Source organism: Mirounga leonina, unplaced genomic scaffold, assembly GCF_011800145.1.
Source record: "Mirounga leonina isolate KUSES-001 unplaced genomic scaffold, KU_Mleo_1.0 Mir_175, whole genome shotgun sequence".
NCBI classification, from domain to species: domain Eukaryota; kingdom Metazoa; phylum Chordata; class Mammalia; order Carnivora; family Phocidae; genus Mirounga; species Mirounga leonina.
The window spans coordinates 15,835,384-15,849,484 of record NW_023270453.1 but is presented as its reverse complement, the minus strand read 5'-3'; the positions used below and the strand labels follow the sequence as shown (position 1 = coordinate 15,849,484).

At 40.6% G+C, this 14,101-nt stretch overlaps 1 protein-coding gene across 1 annotated transcript in view; it reads left to right on the top strand.

Annotated features, from left to right (window-relative positions):
* The window catches only part of RBM17 (RNA binding motif protein 17), a 28,038-nt gene extending 15,806 nt beyond the window's left edge, over positions 1-12,232 (top strand). The window contains exons 5-12 of the mRNA XM_035021704.1: positions 931-1,028; positions 3,935-3,991; positions 5,174-5,315; positions 7,238-7,389; positions 8,512-8,585; positions 9,412-9,510; positions 10,629-10,701; positions 10,831-12,232. Coding sequence (XP_034877595.1) covers positions 931-1,028; positions 3,935-3,991; positions 5,174-5,315; positions 7,238-7,389; positions 8,512-8,585; positions 9,412-9,510; positions 10,629-10,701; positions 10,831-10,934 — 799 coding nt within the window. The 3' untranslated portion in view covers positions 10,935-12,232. The remainder of the gene's footprint in view (positions 1-930; positions 1,029-3,934; positions 3,992-5,173; positions 5,316-7,237; positions 7,390-8,511; positions 8,586-9,411; positions 9,511-10,628; positions 10,702-10,830) is intronic.
* The last annotated feature ends 1,869 nt before the right edge of the window (positions 12,233-14,101 follow it).

Sequence of the window (14,101 nt, the reverse complement as noted above, 5' to 3'; positions counted from 1 at the left end):
AAGTTGAATAATCGGTTTTTTCCTATTCTTCTAGAATCGTAACTATTTAAAATACTTAAAATGTTATGGGTGCCTGGCTGGCTCTTGGTCTCAGGGTCGTGAGTTCAAGCCCCATGTTGGGCAGTAGAGCTTACTTTAAAAAATAAAATAAAATACTTGCAATGTTTAACTAATTTTGAGCCAAATGGAATTTTGAAAAGCTTATATACATCTTTTATTTATATTTTTTTAAATTTTTTTTATTGTTACGTTAATCCCCATACATTACATCATTAGTTTTAGATGTAGTGTTCCATGATTCATTGTTTGTGCATAACACCCAGTGCTCCATGCAGAACGTGCCCTCCTCAATACCCATCACCAGGCTAACCCATCCTCCCACACCCCTCCCCTCTAGAACCCTCAGTTTGTTTTTCAGAGTCCATTGTCTCTCATGGTTCATCTACCCCTTATTTATGTTTTTTAAAGGTATGGGTGAAAAGGTTTTATTTGTATTTCTTATTTTGAAAATACTGAATGTTAATTATTCAGTAGTTATATAAAATATTATATAACTTCTCATTATTTATTGAATCATTTCATGAAGTGAAAGCACATTCTAGAGACTCAAAATTATTAAAGTATTATCTATGTTGATATGCTTTAAAATTGAAAAAGGTAAACATCAAGGAAACTTTTTTCTTGCTACTTATATTCATGTGCCTGTTAAATTTGTTCAATTTATCTTTTGGATTTTTCTCACTTAATTTTGCTACTTTAGTCTTAAACCAGTTATTTGCTCATGTGCCCCCCTCCCACCCTCCACCCCCCAATTAATAGTTTAGTGGGAAAGAGAGGGTTTGAATATTTTCTAGCCAAGAGCAAGTCAAGGTAACATCCTTGGGTTCATATCTCTCAATTGGTTCGTCTGTAATGAATATTTGGTTCCAGGAGGCGTAAGGACAGACATGAAGCTAGTGGGTTTTCGAGGCGACCAGATCCAGATTCTGATGAAGATGAAGATTACGAGCGAGAGAGGCGGAAAAGAAGTAAGGCGTGGAACATAAATGTCACATTTCAAACATGGTGACATTCTCCTGTTTGCTTTTCATGTTCAACTTGATAAATAGTTCAGTTGACGTTGATTTCGGTAATTTTCTGTCTGGAATCCCGGCAATCCATGTTTGCGTAACAGTTTTAACCTATATCCTGTTTTCACGTGTATTCTCTTATGAGCTTCGCGATCACTTTCTCACATGTGTTGCTTGGAGACCTTGGGGATACCTTAGGTACCTACTACCACAGTTTCCTTACCCACAGGACCATCACATTGACCTCTTCCCTGTAGCCTGCTGCGTATCTGTTCAGCACCGACCAGAGAGTCAAGGCACTCGTTTCCACAGCGTTTGCCACTAACATGCATGAATTTGAGGAAATCTCTTAGTTTCCCGGGACGTTGGTTTCTTTCAGGGTCTGTGGAGAGCAGGGAGACAAGAATTTGAGCCAGGTACTTCATAAGGCCCCTTCATCTCTAAAATTTCACAGGCAGAATTGTACTTCTGTTAGAGCTGACTTCTTTGTGATCTCTAGATGGCTAAGTAGTGTTCATTTTTGAGAGAATGGAATGCTTCTTACATTAGCTTCATTGTGTATTAATTGCTGGGATTTCCTTGGCTTAGTTGACCAGTTTGGTTGACAGGTTGAGATTTATTTAAGTGAGAAATTTAAATCTTCTGTTTGTCTACTGGATACCAGCTACTGTTCTAATAAGCACTTTCATAGATTATCTATTTTACATCACACAACTCAGAGTAGGAGCTATGATTATCCCCATTTTAAAGGTGAGAAATCTGAGGCACAGAGGGAATAAGTGCTTTATAGATACAGATCCACGGTCCAGCTTATCCAAGATCTTCATATGCCCAAAAACCTATGTCGTCATCTTTAACATGAGACCTAAGAATCATGTTACCATAAAGGTGCAGTATATTTCCACATACATGAACTCAGTTGTATGACTAGCAGTTTGGCAAGCCTGGTCTTCCCCAGTGTACAGCCAAAGCTGCTTTAGGGTTTAATTTAAAATTTAAAATACTAATTGATTTGGAAAGGAACAAGTCTGTAATAATTTAGAATTCTTAATCTTTCAGTGCAGATATGAATTAAATGTATTTATAGGATGCTTAATAATGGCAACAACAAAAAGCCAAGTTCACAGATACAGAGAGAACAGATTGGCAGTTGCTAGAGATGGGGGTGGGAGGTGGGCAAAATGGGTAAAGGGGATGAAAAGGTACAAAACTTCAGTTATAAAATAAATCATGAGGTTGTAGCGTACAACATAGTTGTAGTTAATAAAACTATATTGCGTATTCCAGAGTTGTTAAGAGAGTAGATCTTCAAAGTCCTCATTATAAGAAAAGTTTGTAACTGTGTATGATAGATGTTAACTAGACTTACTGTGGTGATCACAATATACACAAATAGCAAATCACTATGTTGTACACCTGAAACGAATATGTCATATGTCAGTTATACCTCAATTAAAAAAAAAAAATACATGCTGAGCACTGTTAGGTGCTACGTTGTCTTTCTAACGGGGAGGAGAGTTAACATTTGAGTGTGCTCTGTATGTCAGGCATTATGTTAAACATCCCATATCTATCTTACTACTTAACAAATGTTAATTGACTTGTTTTAGAATCCAGTGCATAGGTTGAATATTTGTCTTACCTTTCCAGCTTACACATTGGCTGCCCTTTGGATAAGGAGCTGTGCTTTCTATGTTAAGGACATTGTTTTTTTTTAATGTTAACAAGAGCCATACAATCTAGTATTAGGAAAACAATGGCATTATATCCATTCTGCACGCTGCTGTTAACAGATCGATGTTCATATTTTAACCAGATTAGTAGCAGATTTCCAGTAATCACCTGAATTCTTTATACTGAACTCAGAGCTGATTTTTTTCAGAATCAGTCAATAATCATCTAGGTCTTAGTGACCAGGTTAAAAAAAAAGGAATGATAATAGGTATTTCAGGAGAAATGTAAGTTTTATTCATGTTCGTATTTCTCCGTAAGTACGTTGTCTAGTCCGGCCGTGTTCATCGTGATGCACGTACAGCGGCTTTAGAGGAGTCACTTTTGTGAAACCTTACGTATGCTGGTGCAACGTGGTCTGTAATCTGTTTGGTTTTTTTTAAATTTACATTTTATTGTTTTGATTGTTTCATTGGCAATTAAGTTGTAATACATGTGTTAGGGTTTGTGTCTAATGAAAAATTCCTTATGTCCTCCATGCTGTTCTCCCTCGGGTTGCTGGGTAGCAAGTGGGGTCTGTTTTGGTTGGTTGTGTCGTCATGGCCCAGGAAACAGGAGCAGGAATGATGACAGCGCAGGGGCCAGAAGTACCCACATTTCCAGATAGGCGTTTAGGTCCAGGGGTTACACCCTGGAAAGGAGTGTGCAGATAGTGGGCGCGAGCGTTGGTGCCGTGGGCAGCTGGGTTTTATCCTGTCCCTGCCCGTTGACTCCTCTGATCCTCTTCTCTTCTGAAAGATGGAAGGCAGTAAGACCTCCTTCTGAGGTTTATTGAACCTGAATTGAGATAACACATATGAAAACTCCTCACAGGCAACAGACTCTCAGGAGAGTTATGTTACTGCCTCCTAAGTAACTGCTCGCTCTCTGGGCTGTGTCCTTTCACCTTGCAGTTCGCTCATTAACTGCATTCTGGGGCTCTTGGCTGCCTGCTATGAAAAAGATATTTTGTCTGCCTCTGTTTTGCCCATTTTCTGTGTTTTTAATCCTAGACTCAGATGAATTCGTAAGTGTTAGCAGGAGGAATGAGGTAGCGGGTATTTTCCTGCCCCCTCCCTGGGCGAAGGGGTGCAGTATAGCACGGGGCGCCGGGTGTCCTCTCCGCTAATGGCGCATTCATTCCTGTCTTGCAGGTATGGGCGGAGCTGCCATCGCGCCACCCACTTCTCTTGTAGAGAAAGACAAAGAGTGTACGTATCTGTTTCTTGTCCTTTTTTCTTCTGACCCACATCTTGGGCCCGGGCAGGGGAAGTCTTGGCTTGAATCAGCCAGCTGTGCTGAATGTAAAGGGTCATGGCCTGAAAACCCAGCCTCTGGCTCCCCCACTGAGGCCAAGTGGGAGACCGCCCTTCACTCCTCTGCTTTAGAAGTTTTCACGCCAGGCTGAGGCTTGGATTTCATATAGCGATATGCTTTTCTTTTCAGTAATTTGTTTTATTTTCTCTGACATTTCATAGTTGGAGTTAGGTTAGAACAAATGTTGCTCAGTTTACGGTTTTCATACTCTGTGGTTTAGAGGCTGTTAAATTCATGACCTTCCACAAGGTGGCAGTGCCTTCCTTAATTAGATTTTTCTGCAATTAGTTTCTATTTCCTTACATACGTTGTGTATCTTTACTTAGATTGCCAAAACATGCTCACCCACTGTTTATTCTCCCAGTGGTCTATTCTAGAATATTTGGGTTGGAATTGGACTTTGATACAGCATCTAGATCGTTTTTGTATCTGCTGCGTTGGACCACACCTAAACTGTCCTAAGAAAATATAATCATCCTAGTGCTTTTTAATACCTGTTACCCAATTTATGTTATCTTTTTAAAGAAGATAATTCAAAAGATATTGTTAAATACCTTTTATGTGAAAACACCTGACAAACCATAAGCCCCAACTGAAAGAAGTCTCTGGGAGTGGGGCCCAAGCATCTAGATCTTTTTAAAGCTTCCCTGTTCACTGTTCTGGTACATGGTCCCTAATCTCAGAGACCTTTATTGTTTGCTAGGCTAACGAGGTAGTGAGATTAGAATCTTAAGACGGGTACACAAAGTGCTGTGGGCATCAAAAGAGAGTTGGACCTACTTGGAACATAGAGAACGTTTAAAGTTTTAGACACAGATTGTCATTTAAGAGCACTTTAAAGGGTAAATAACATTTCAGTAAGATGTAAAAAAAAAGACATTCGAGGAGATAAAAACAGGAGTAGCAAAGCAGGAAACAGGAAAATAGCGTTCTACCTCTGATTTTTCAAAATGTCATGTAGTGGCTGTAAGATTGATTTGTTTTTTTCTTACTCCTTGTAGGTACTGATCTGTGTAAATATAGTTCAGAATTCTTTTGTAGTACTTTGGTAAACCTGTTTTATTTTTATCCAATAGTACCCAGAGATTTCCCTTACGAAGAGGATTCAAGACCTCGCTCCCAGTCTTCCAAAGCTGCTATCCCTCCCCCAGTATACGAAGAACAAGACAGACCCAGATCTCCGACTGGACCTGGCAACTCCTTCCTTGCCAACATGGGGTAATGGTTCTGAGTGCTCTCATCTCAGCAAGTGTAAGAAGAACGAGACTCGGTGTGGAGTGTTGCCAGCCTTGTCAGTCGATGTAGCTTTTGTTGGGGAATGAGGGCACTCTCGGGTTTATGGGGAGACACTTGGTGTGTTCAGTCACACAGCGTCCTTCTTAAGAATCAGTGCTTGAGTCATGTGGAGGGTGTTCCAGCCTGACACTGCTAGGTTTTCTACCAAACAAAAAGCCTTCTCATGTAAGTTTTGAATGATTTAGATACTGAACGTTATAGTCTACAGGTAGGAACAGTTTCTGATAATTATTTACATTGATTTTCATAACATTTGCAAACAAAATAGCTCATGTGAATTAGAGCTGACATATGCTACGTCCAAAGGGTGAATGACATTTTTTTCTTGATAAAATGAGCCATTTGCTTTAAAGTCATGGTTCTGCACTTTGGCTTTAAAACACGTAGTCATTCTGACTACAGTTAGAAATTTGTTTGCCAGCATATAAAATTCAGTTTTAATGTTGACTTTCAGGTGGGGCTTGTGGATTTGTGTGGGTTTTTGGTTTTTTTTTTTGACCCCCACTGGATTCGGCCTGCGTTTTGGTTTAAAGAATGTTTTACAGTGTTGACAGTGTGTCTCCTCCTATGAGGAGCTATCCAGTGAGGCGACGTTACACTAGGCCTACACTCTGCCTGTGACCCTGCTGTGCCCTCCCCTGTGCGCATGTGCTTTGATTCTGAGAAGCCTTGTTGGGGGCACATGGCTGGGCTTCACTCCTGCAAGAGGGTATTCAGTGTCTGGCCTTGTTGGTATCCCTCTGCTTGATCTGTGCGGCTTTCTGTGGTGTAATTGCTGGCTAGTAAATTACTTGAAGAGGAATACAATTTAAAATGCAGCTCCTCGGTCACAGTAGTCTCCTCTCTGGTGCCAGAAACCACACAAGCAGCGTAGATAGAGAACACGTCCGCTCTTGCCCTGGACTGTGTGCTGGAGTGTGGACAGACATGAAGCTGTTTTTTGTTCTGCTGAATTCCCTTGGGAACAGGGATTAAATGTTCGCCGTATACCGCAGGAAGGTAGAGGGTGGCGTAGCTCAGCCATCTTCAGAGCTCTCTGCTCTAGGTCGACTTGTTCAAATGGAATTTTTAAGGAAATTACATACGGAAAATGACGTAGTTGCACTGTTACTTGAAGCAGCGTTTTGTGATTCAAGCCCTAAACAGCAGTGGTTGCTGGGGGGCCCCTTAGAGACCCGTGAGGCACCTCCAAGCCCAGTGTGAACGCTGAGTCCTAAGGAAAGAGCTATGGGCTAGGAATCAAGAGTTGGAGGTTCCGGTTAGACTTGACCCTTAGTACCTACAAAAGAATTTCTGAATTGGGTGTCTTGCTTTGCTCCTAGTCAGCCTTAAGCTGGTCAGCTAATCTGGGCCTCAGAAGATTTGCCCGTCTGTTAAATGGATGATCTCTAAGAGTTTTCGTTTATAAAGACTGTCATTGGAAACTCTGCTGTACTATTTAGAAAAATGTGGTGGTCTTCATAATGTGAAATGTATGCTTGCTGTTTGACAGGCACACTCAGAAATGAACCGTGGTCATAAACTGTATAGCGGTGCACACAAGACCTCTAGTGTTTTCGAACAGGGGTACTGGGAGAATTTTGTAGGAAACGGATATTTCCCTTGCCTCAAAGATAATCTTGGGATGTCCAGGATTTCAGCATTAGCCTTTTCCATTTTTTTCATCCTGAACATCCCCACAGCTTCTAGCAAATGGCCTGTTGGTATTATATGTGACCACATCGAAGCCCATGTGGGATTTACACTTTCTCTTTTTAGAAGGCGATTGCTGTGATATAAAATTGGCTTATGCTGTAGCTGGGGACTTCAAGTCCAAGAGCTCCTTCTCTTTTCCTTCCTTCCAGTGGCACAGTAGCACATAAAATCATGCAGAAGTACGGCTTCCGGGAAGGCCAGGGTCTGGGGAAGCACGAGCAGGGGCTGAGCACAGCACTGTCTGTGGAGAAGACAAGCAAGCGAGGAGGCAAGATCATTGTGGGCGATGCCACAGAGAAAGGTGGGTCTCCTCCACAAGCAGACCTTCCAGGGTGGGAGCAGGGGGAGGTGTGGTCCAGCGTGAGAGGACCGGCCCTCTTTGCAGTAGAACAAGAACTTGGAATTATGATGCATTCCAGTTCTGTGTTGTAGACACAGAGACTCCAGAGGCGCATCTATTTGTTTAGAACGGATCTAGAGATAGGAAGGTTCATGGGAGAAAAGACGAGAGACTGGCAGAAAATAAACAGCACTCAGAGAAGTGATTTCATGCCTGTTTCTCCTAGGCAAAGACCTTGCTAAATTGGTGAAGTTGTAGTTAGGTTTTTAGAGCATGAAAGACAGAGCCACATATAATATGTCCGTGATTGTGTCAGTGTATTTCCATCCTGTAAGAGTTCTTTACTTTTTTCTTTTTCCTGCCCTTTCATTTTAAGAGTGATTTCTCATTTTCTTACAGATTGATTGCTCTGTGAGATCTAATGTTATTTCACAGTCTGTTTGATAGATGATGCCTGCTTGGTGTTTTATTTTCATGTGATTATTCTGTGCTGAGGGCATATTGGAATGAGACAAACATAGCTTCACATTTAAGCAGAATTGAGTTTATTTTGAATATCTTAGTTTAGCTCCCTTTCCTAAAGAAAGAAGAAAACTTTGCTGGCAGCCCTGTCAATACGTAGCCTGAGGAAGCAGCTGGTCAGGCTGATAGGCTAAAACCCCAAATCAGCAGTCGCCCTGATTTGGGGGGTATGTGAAGTTAGTCAGCCAGTGGCTGGCTAATTCACTGCTTATTACGTTAGGCTAGTGACCTTTGGCCACACTGCATGTGGCAGTACTCTGACCTGTAAGGTTTGTGGTCTGTGCTCTGTCAACTCTGTGAACTGAGGAGGTGAACGAAGCAAAAATCGCAGGTAATTAGAGAAGCTAAAAACTTGTAGAAATGATGGTAAAAACCTATACCAAAGCAGGGCAGATATTTTCATCACAGATAAGGCTACATTTTTGCTCAGAGACTGCTTGCATAAATGCTTATAGATGACTCTAAGGACATAAATAGTGAGAAGTACTCTGGAAATTAAATTAGTCGTTGTAACTCGGACTCAGTGTTCTAACACGCCTACCTTTAAATGTTTTGCTACAGATGCATCCAAGAAGTCAGATTCAAATCCATTAACTGAAATACTTAAGTGTCCTACCAAAGTGGTCCTCCTAAGGGTAAGAAGCAGAATTGAAGAAACCGGGTTGTCCTACCTTGAGTTTTGCGTGTCAGTCCTCCCTGAGCTATCTTTGCATGCTTTTAACACTACTGCTAATGGTAACAGTTAAAACGGAAAATAATTTTCTTTGCAAATGATCTTTCTGGATAGACTCCATCTAAGATTGATGTTTTAGATTGTTTTTCACTAATGTTTATTTGCTAAATATAATATTTAAGACCACAGTGAGTAACTGCTTTAAAATATTTGAAATCAGTACAAGTTCAGCTTAGTTTAGGTATTTTGGTGCTTACGTAGATGCTCTTGTGACACTCTATGAAGCTTAATGTATGTGTGTGTTTGTGTTTTTATGTTTAGTGTTTCTCAAAAGATTTATTGATTTCACCTGTTATTTTACAACATCAATGCATTCATGCACTTACGCTCATTATTCACACCTGAAACGCTTATTTTTCCCTCGAGCAGTAGGTAAGCCATGTTTAACTTGGGCATCTGTCCGTGTAGGACACTCTTTTTCAACTTACACTTGAAGTAGAACATAAGCTCAAAAAATTATTTTTCAGTTAGATGAGTAAACGGAATAAGAGTGTACATCTGTTCTCTATTACGTGTCGTGAGGTCATAATTTGCTTTAATTCAACATGTTAAAAACCATAAATACATATTTTTATTTTGTTAAGAAATACCAACTCTTGGGTACTATAAGGATGAAAATTTTCATTGTGTCGTTTGGGATTGAGAACATTTGCCATCATGAAAGAAATTTATTCATCTCGTTTATATATTTGTAAATTATACTTGAACTTCTTTATTTTTTTTCGTAGAACATGGTTGGTGCAGGAGAGGTAGATGAAGACTTGGAAGCAGAAACCAAGGAAGAGTGTGAAAAATATGGCAAAGTTGGAAAATGTGTGATATTTGAAGTAAGAGGGTTTTCTTTTGATGTTTGTAACCCAAGTTGTAACTGACAGATTACCAAACATTTTCTGCAAGTAGAGACAAGGTGTGCTCTGAGTGTGTTGTTACCACCAAAGGTGACAGATGTTACTTAGTCACACTTCTCTTACTTGGTTATAACAATTTTAAACATAAAGACAAGAAGAACTTCAAATTTTATTTGGTGGAGGAATAAAATGTTTCATTTTATGATTGACGTTTAGTTTGGTGATTCAAGACTCACTGTCATATGTTCAGTAGTTCAGTTAGTTGGACATGCCTTTGGTTTCTTTCATTTGGCAAGTGTATATTTAGTGCCTCCCACATACATTTGGGAGACAGGAAACGTGGTCTGTGCTCTCAGTGATATGTTAAGTTGAAGAAGCAACAAAACAAGCACATGTAAAAATAGGGAATGTGCAGTTGCTAGACTCTGTAGTAGTCACTATAAATACAGGAGTCAAAAAAGGATTTGATCACAAAAAATAGAGCAAGCTTTGTGAACAATATCAGATGTGGGCTGAACTTGAAATGCATGGGTAGGATTTGGATAGGAGGAAAAGGTATCCTGATGGGGTCACAGCTTCTGGGAGACTAAGGAGGGCTACCGAGTGGAATGGTTGGGTGTGCTGGGAATCAACGGGGGCGGGGGGGGGCGGGGCCATGTTATGCAGGGCTTGAAGAGCCCAACAGGAATTTCAGTGAATGTGAGAGGCAGTTAGAACACAGATCTCTTCATCTTAAATTTCTGATCCCACTACTGCTGCTCTTCTATTCCATGTTCTGTTTGTTGACCACATAATGATTTGTTTAGGTGTCGGCTGCCATAGGACTTCTTCAGGGTCAAAGACTGCCCAGCTTAGTTAGTTCTGTGTTGTCTGCACCTAACATGGTGCCTCTCATAAACAGACATTCAAAAAAAAAACCCAGACGTTAACAGATTTTGATGACAAACAAATCATACTTATTTCCTTAGTATTTGACTTGTCTGTATATGATAATCATTGCAATACTTACTCTGACAAAGATCAATTAAGGAAGAAAACAAACTCATCTGTATCTCAGTTGATAACTTCACATATGACACTTTCCGTTTCTTTCCCAGATTCCTGGTGCCCCTGATGATGAAGCAGTACGAATATTTTTAGAATTTGAGAGGGTTGAATCAGCAATTAAAGGTAAGTGGTAGAGCTAAATGTAAAGAATAAAATGGAATTTGTGATCTTGATCCTTATAATTAAAACATATTCTTGTAATGCCTTACAGGATACCTGTATTAACTGATACTCTTTCTGTTTGTCTTTTAGCCGTTGTTGATCTGAATGGGAGGTATTTTGGTGGACGGGTGGTAAAAGCATGTTTCTACAATTTGGATAAGTTCAGGGTCTTGGATTTGGCGGAACAAGTCTGATTTTAAGAACTAGAGCACGAGTCATCTCCGATGATCCTTAAATGAGCTGCAGGCTGAGCAGAGAAGGAAAAGGCGTCAGCCGGCCTGGGTGGCTGCCGCATACAGAGACTCTTGGAAGGACTTCTAAGATATATGTTGATTGATCCCTTTTTTATTTTGTGGTTTTTTAAATATAGTATAAAAATCCTTTAAAAAAAAAACCAATCTGTGTGCCTCTCTGGTTGTTTCTCTTTTTTTATTACCACTTCTGAGGTGATTACATTTTTTGCTAGGATTTCATGATAATTCTCAAGTGCTTCAGTGATACAGCATTTCTTGCACTAAAAAAGCTAGAAATTTTTGGGATATGGGGTTGTATTGTTATCCTTTGCTTTTCTTTCTTTTTGATTCATTTTAATAAAACCTGCAAGTTACTAAACTGTAGCTTCATAAATTCTATAATAAAGCATCATCTTGGCCGTCTGCCGAAGGTGAAAATGTTTGCTTTCTCTAACAGAGAAGTTCTTATTGACTCCAGTCATAGAAAACTCTTTGTGACATGAGCTAAGGTTGAAGAATTGCCAACCTACCATGACTGTTTGGATAAATCATCTTTGGTGAAGTTAGACTGTGGGGTATGTGGTGGGTGTAGGGGTAGATGGGTATAAAAACCATGGATCTAGCACTTGTTTTCAGAGACTCACCTATAGTCTCTGAAATAGAAATGACATGTTGATTCTAGAATTCACAGGTACATTGTAAACGTGTGTCCAGTTATATTTTGGAAACTGTGGCTCCTTGGGGGTCATGTTTCTACTGGCAAAATTCGCAATAGTGTTAGTTCTCATATGTAATTTTTAAATTTATAAATGTTTCCACATAAGCTACTTAACCTGTACTGCCAGTTGATAGAATTCTGGAATTGTGAAAAATTGTACCGTTGAAGTGTGGTGGTATGTGTGGCTTAAAAATGTAGCAGGACCACAAAAAAAAAAAAAAAAACAAAGCCAGGTGACAATACTTGGTACTGAGGTTCATTGCCAGCACAGGAAGTGTTTCCAGAATATACTGTGCCTGTGTTCTGTTCCTTGCTTGCCCACGTACTGCGTGTGACTTTCCCAGAGTGGCAGCTGGAGAGCACACACGTCTATGTTGTCTCTAGGTGATTACCACATGGAAGTGTGTTATGACCCTGTGGGGGAAGAAAGCACTCAACAGTTCTTTGCATCCATGGTTTGGAGACAAGGAATATTCTGACCCTTTTTAAAAAAGGATTTTCTCATGTTTTTATTTAACATAAATAAAAGAATAACATTTTCTCTTTTGTGGTATTATTTTACTGAGTAAAGCTGAATTAAGACTCGGTTTTTGTGATAAAGGTGCACATATTCTCTAAAATAAGTTTGGGTTAAAGAATATAAGGTAAAAGAATTACATACTTGAGTATTTTGCAGGAATAAAAATCAACAGCAGCCCTGAGACTTGAGCAGGTCTTCCTATGGACCTGACCACCTGGACCAAATACTGAATGTGGATGACACCTTGGGCTTACAAGTACCTAAACGTGTTTATGCTAAGTACAGACCTCCCTCAACTTATGATGGGATTACATGCCCATAAACCCACCGTAAGTTGAAAATCCATTTAATACACCTAACCTGCCGAACAGCCTAGCCTAGCCTGGCCCACCTTAAACATGCCCACAACACTCCCATCAGCCTCCAGGTGGGCCAAGTCCTCTCGCAGGAAGCCTGTTGGATAATCAGGTGTTGAGTGTCTTGTGTCACGTACTGAGGACGGCCCTGTGAGTGAAGAACAGAACAGTGGGATTGGCCAGCTGCCTGGATGCAGCTCACTACCCAGCATCATGAGAGTGGATCCGACCACGTGTCGCTAGCCTGGGAAAAGATCCACATCCAAGTACGGTTCCTACTGAATGTGTATCGCTTCACACCATCGTGAAGTTGAAAAACTGTTGAGAACATCTGTATTTATGACTACAGCTTAATGTTCTTAAAAGTGTAAGTTCCAAAACGCCTCTAATGCCTGTATAATTGTTGTGCTTTATAGTAACATCATTGTTTATTTGCATTCAGGTGGCTTTTTTCAGTGTTTTCATGATCCACTCAGAGAAATGCAGGTGCCTACGATTCTTGTTAGCAATGGCACAACTTCGTATCTCTCTCCCCAACCTCTCTGATTATTAATTTTGAAATTTTCCATGACTGCATTAGTCATTTAGTGTTATTGGCAGTGAATTTCTGATACTTCTAAGTTTTCTGCAAGATAGTGCTTAAGAACTTTGAAGTTAATTTCCAGTATTAACTGCAAGGTCAAAATTTCCATATAAACTAAAAAATCAATGAAGCTATGTTGTAATAATTAGGTTCAGCCTCCTAGACATTTGTCACTCCTGGTCCACCTGTGCTCAGCGAGCCCTTCCTGTGTTCAGGGAGTTGCCTGCATCCACCTCCCTCCCTAAGGTCAAGACCAGAAACTTGCTTTCCCAGCCTGTCTTGCAGCTGGGGCAGTGTCCTGGCCCTTGTTGTTCCCATTGCATGTGGCAGTCTCTGAAGAAGCCGTCCTCACCCTGGCGGGGCAGGCCCAGTGTCATGGCCTTTGGGGCAGCGGTGCCAGAGACCTTGTCGTGTTGGAGTGGCAGGGCAGGCTCTGGAGCAGTTTCGAGGTGTGGTTTGGCAGTGTTCTTGGTCTGTTTAAACCTCCAAGCATGACGGGGGCCAGTCTGGAGATTCTTCTTTCCTATCTAGTTTTTTGTTTGTTTGTTTGTTTTTGGTTTTTGTTTTTGCTTTGTAAATTCCTTTCCTTAAGCCAGAGCGTGTTCTCTCAGTTGCAGGTAAGAACAACTGACTGATAAACAAGTTGATAGCTGGAATTGCAAATGACAGATCTTAAAAGAAGGAGGAGATAGGACAGGATTAGGGAGGATTCCCTGTGCTAGGTTAGTTGGCGAAATTGGTGAACCTAGTTATTTGGTGGTAAAATATTTTGCCAGACTGTTACTGTGCTTTAGCAGTAACAGACCAGACTGGTGTGAAGGGAAATAAGAGGGAAACCACAGAGCATTAGCATGTGTTGGTCACTTCTTAGGCGGCTGTGATGTTGGTGCCAGGCTGCGTGGGTTCAAACCCTGGTTCTGCTTGCTTGCTGTGTGACCAGGTGCCTTGGCC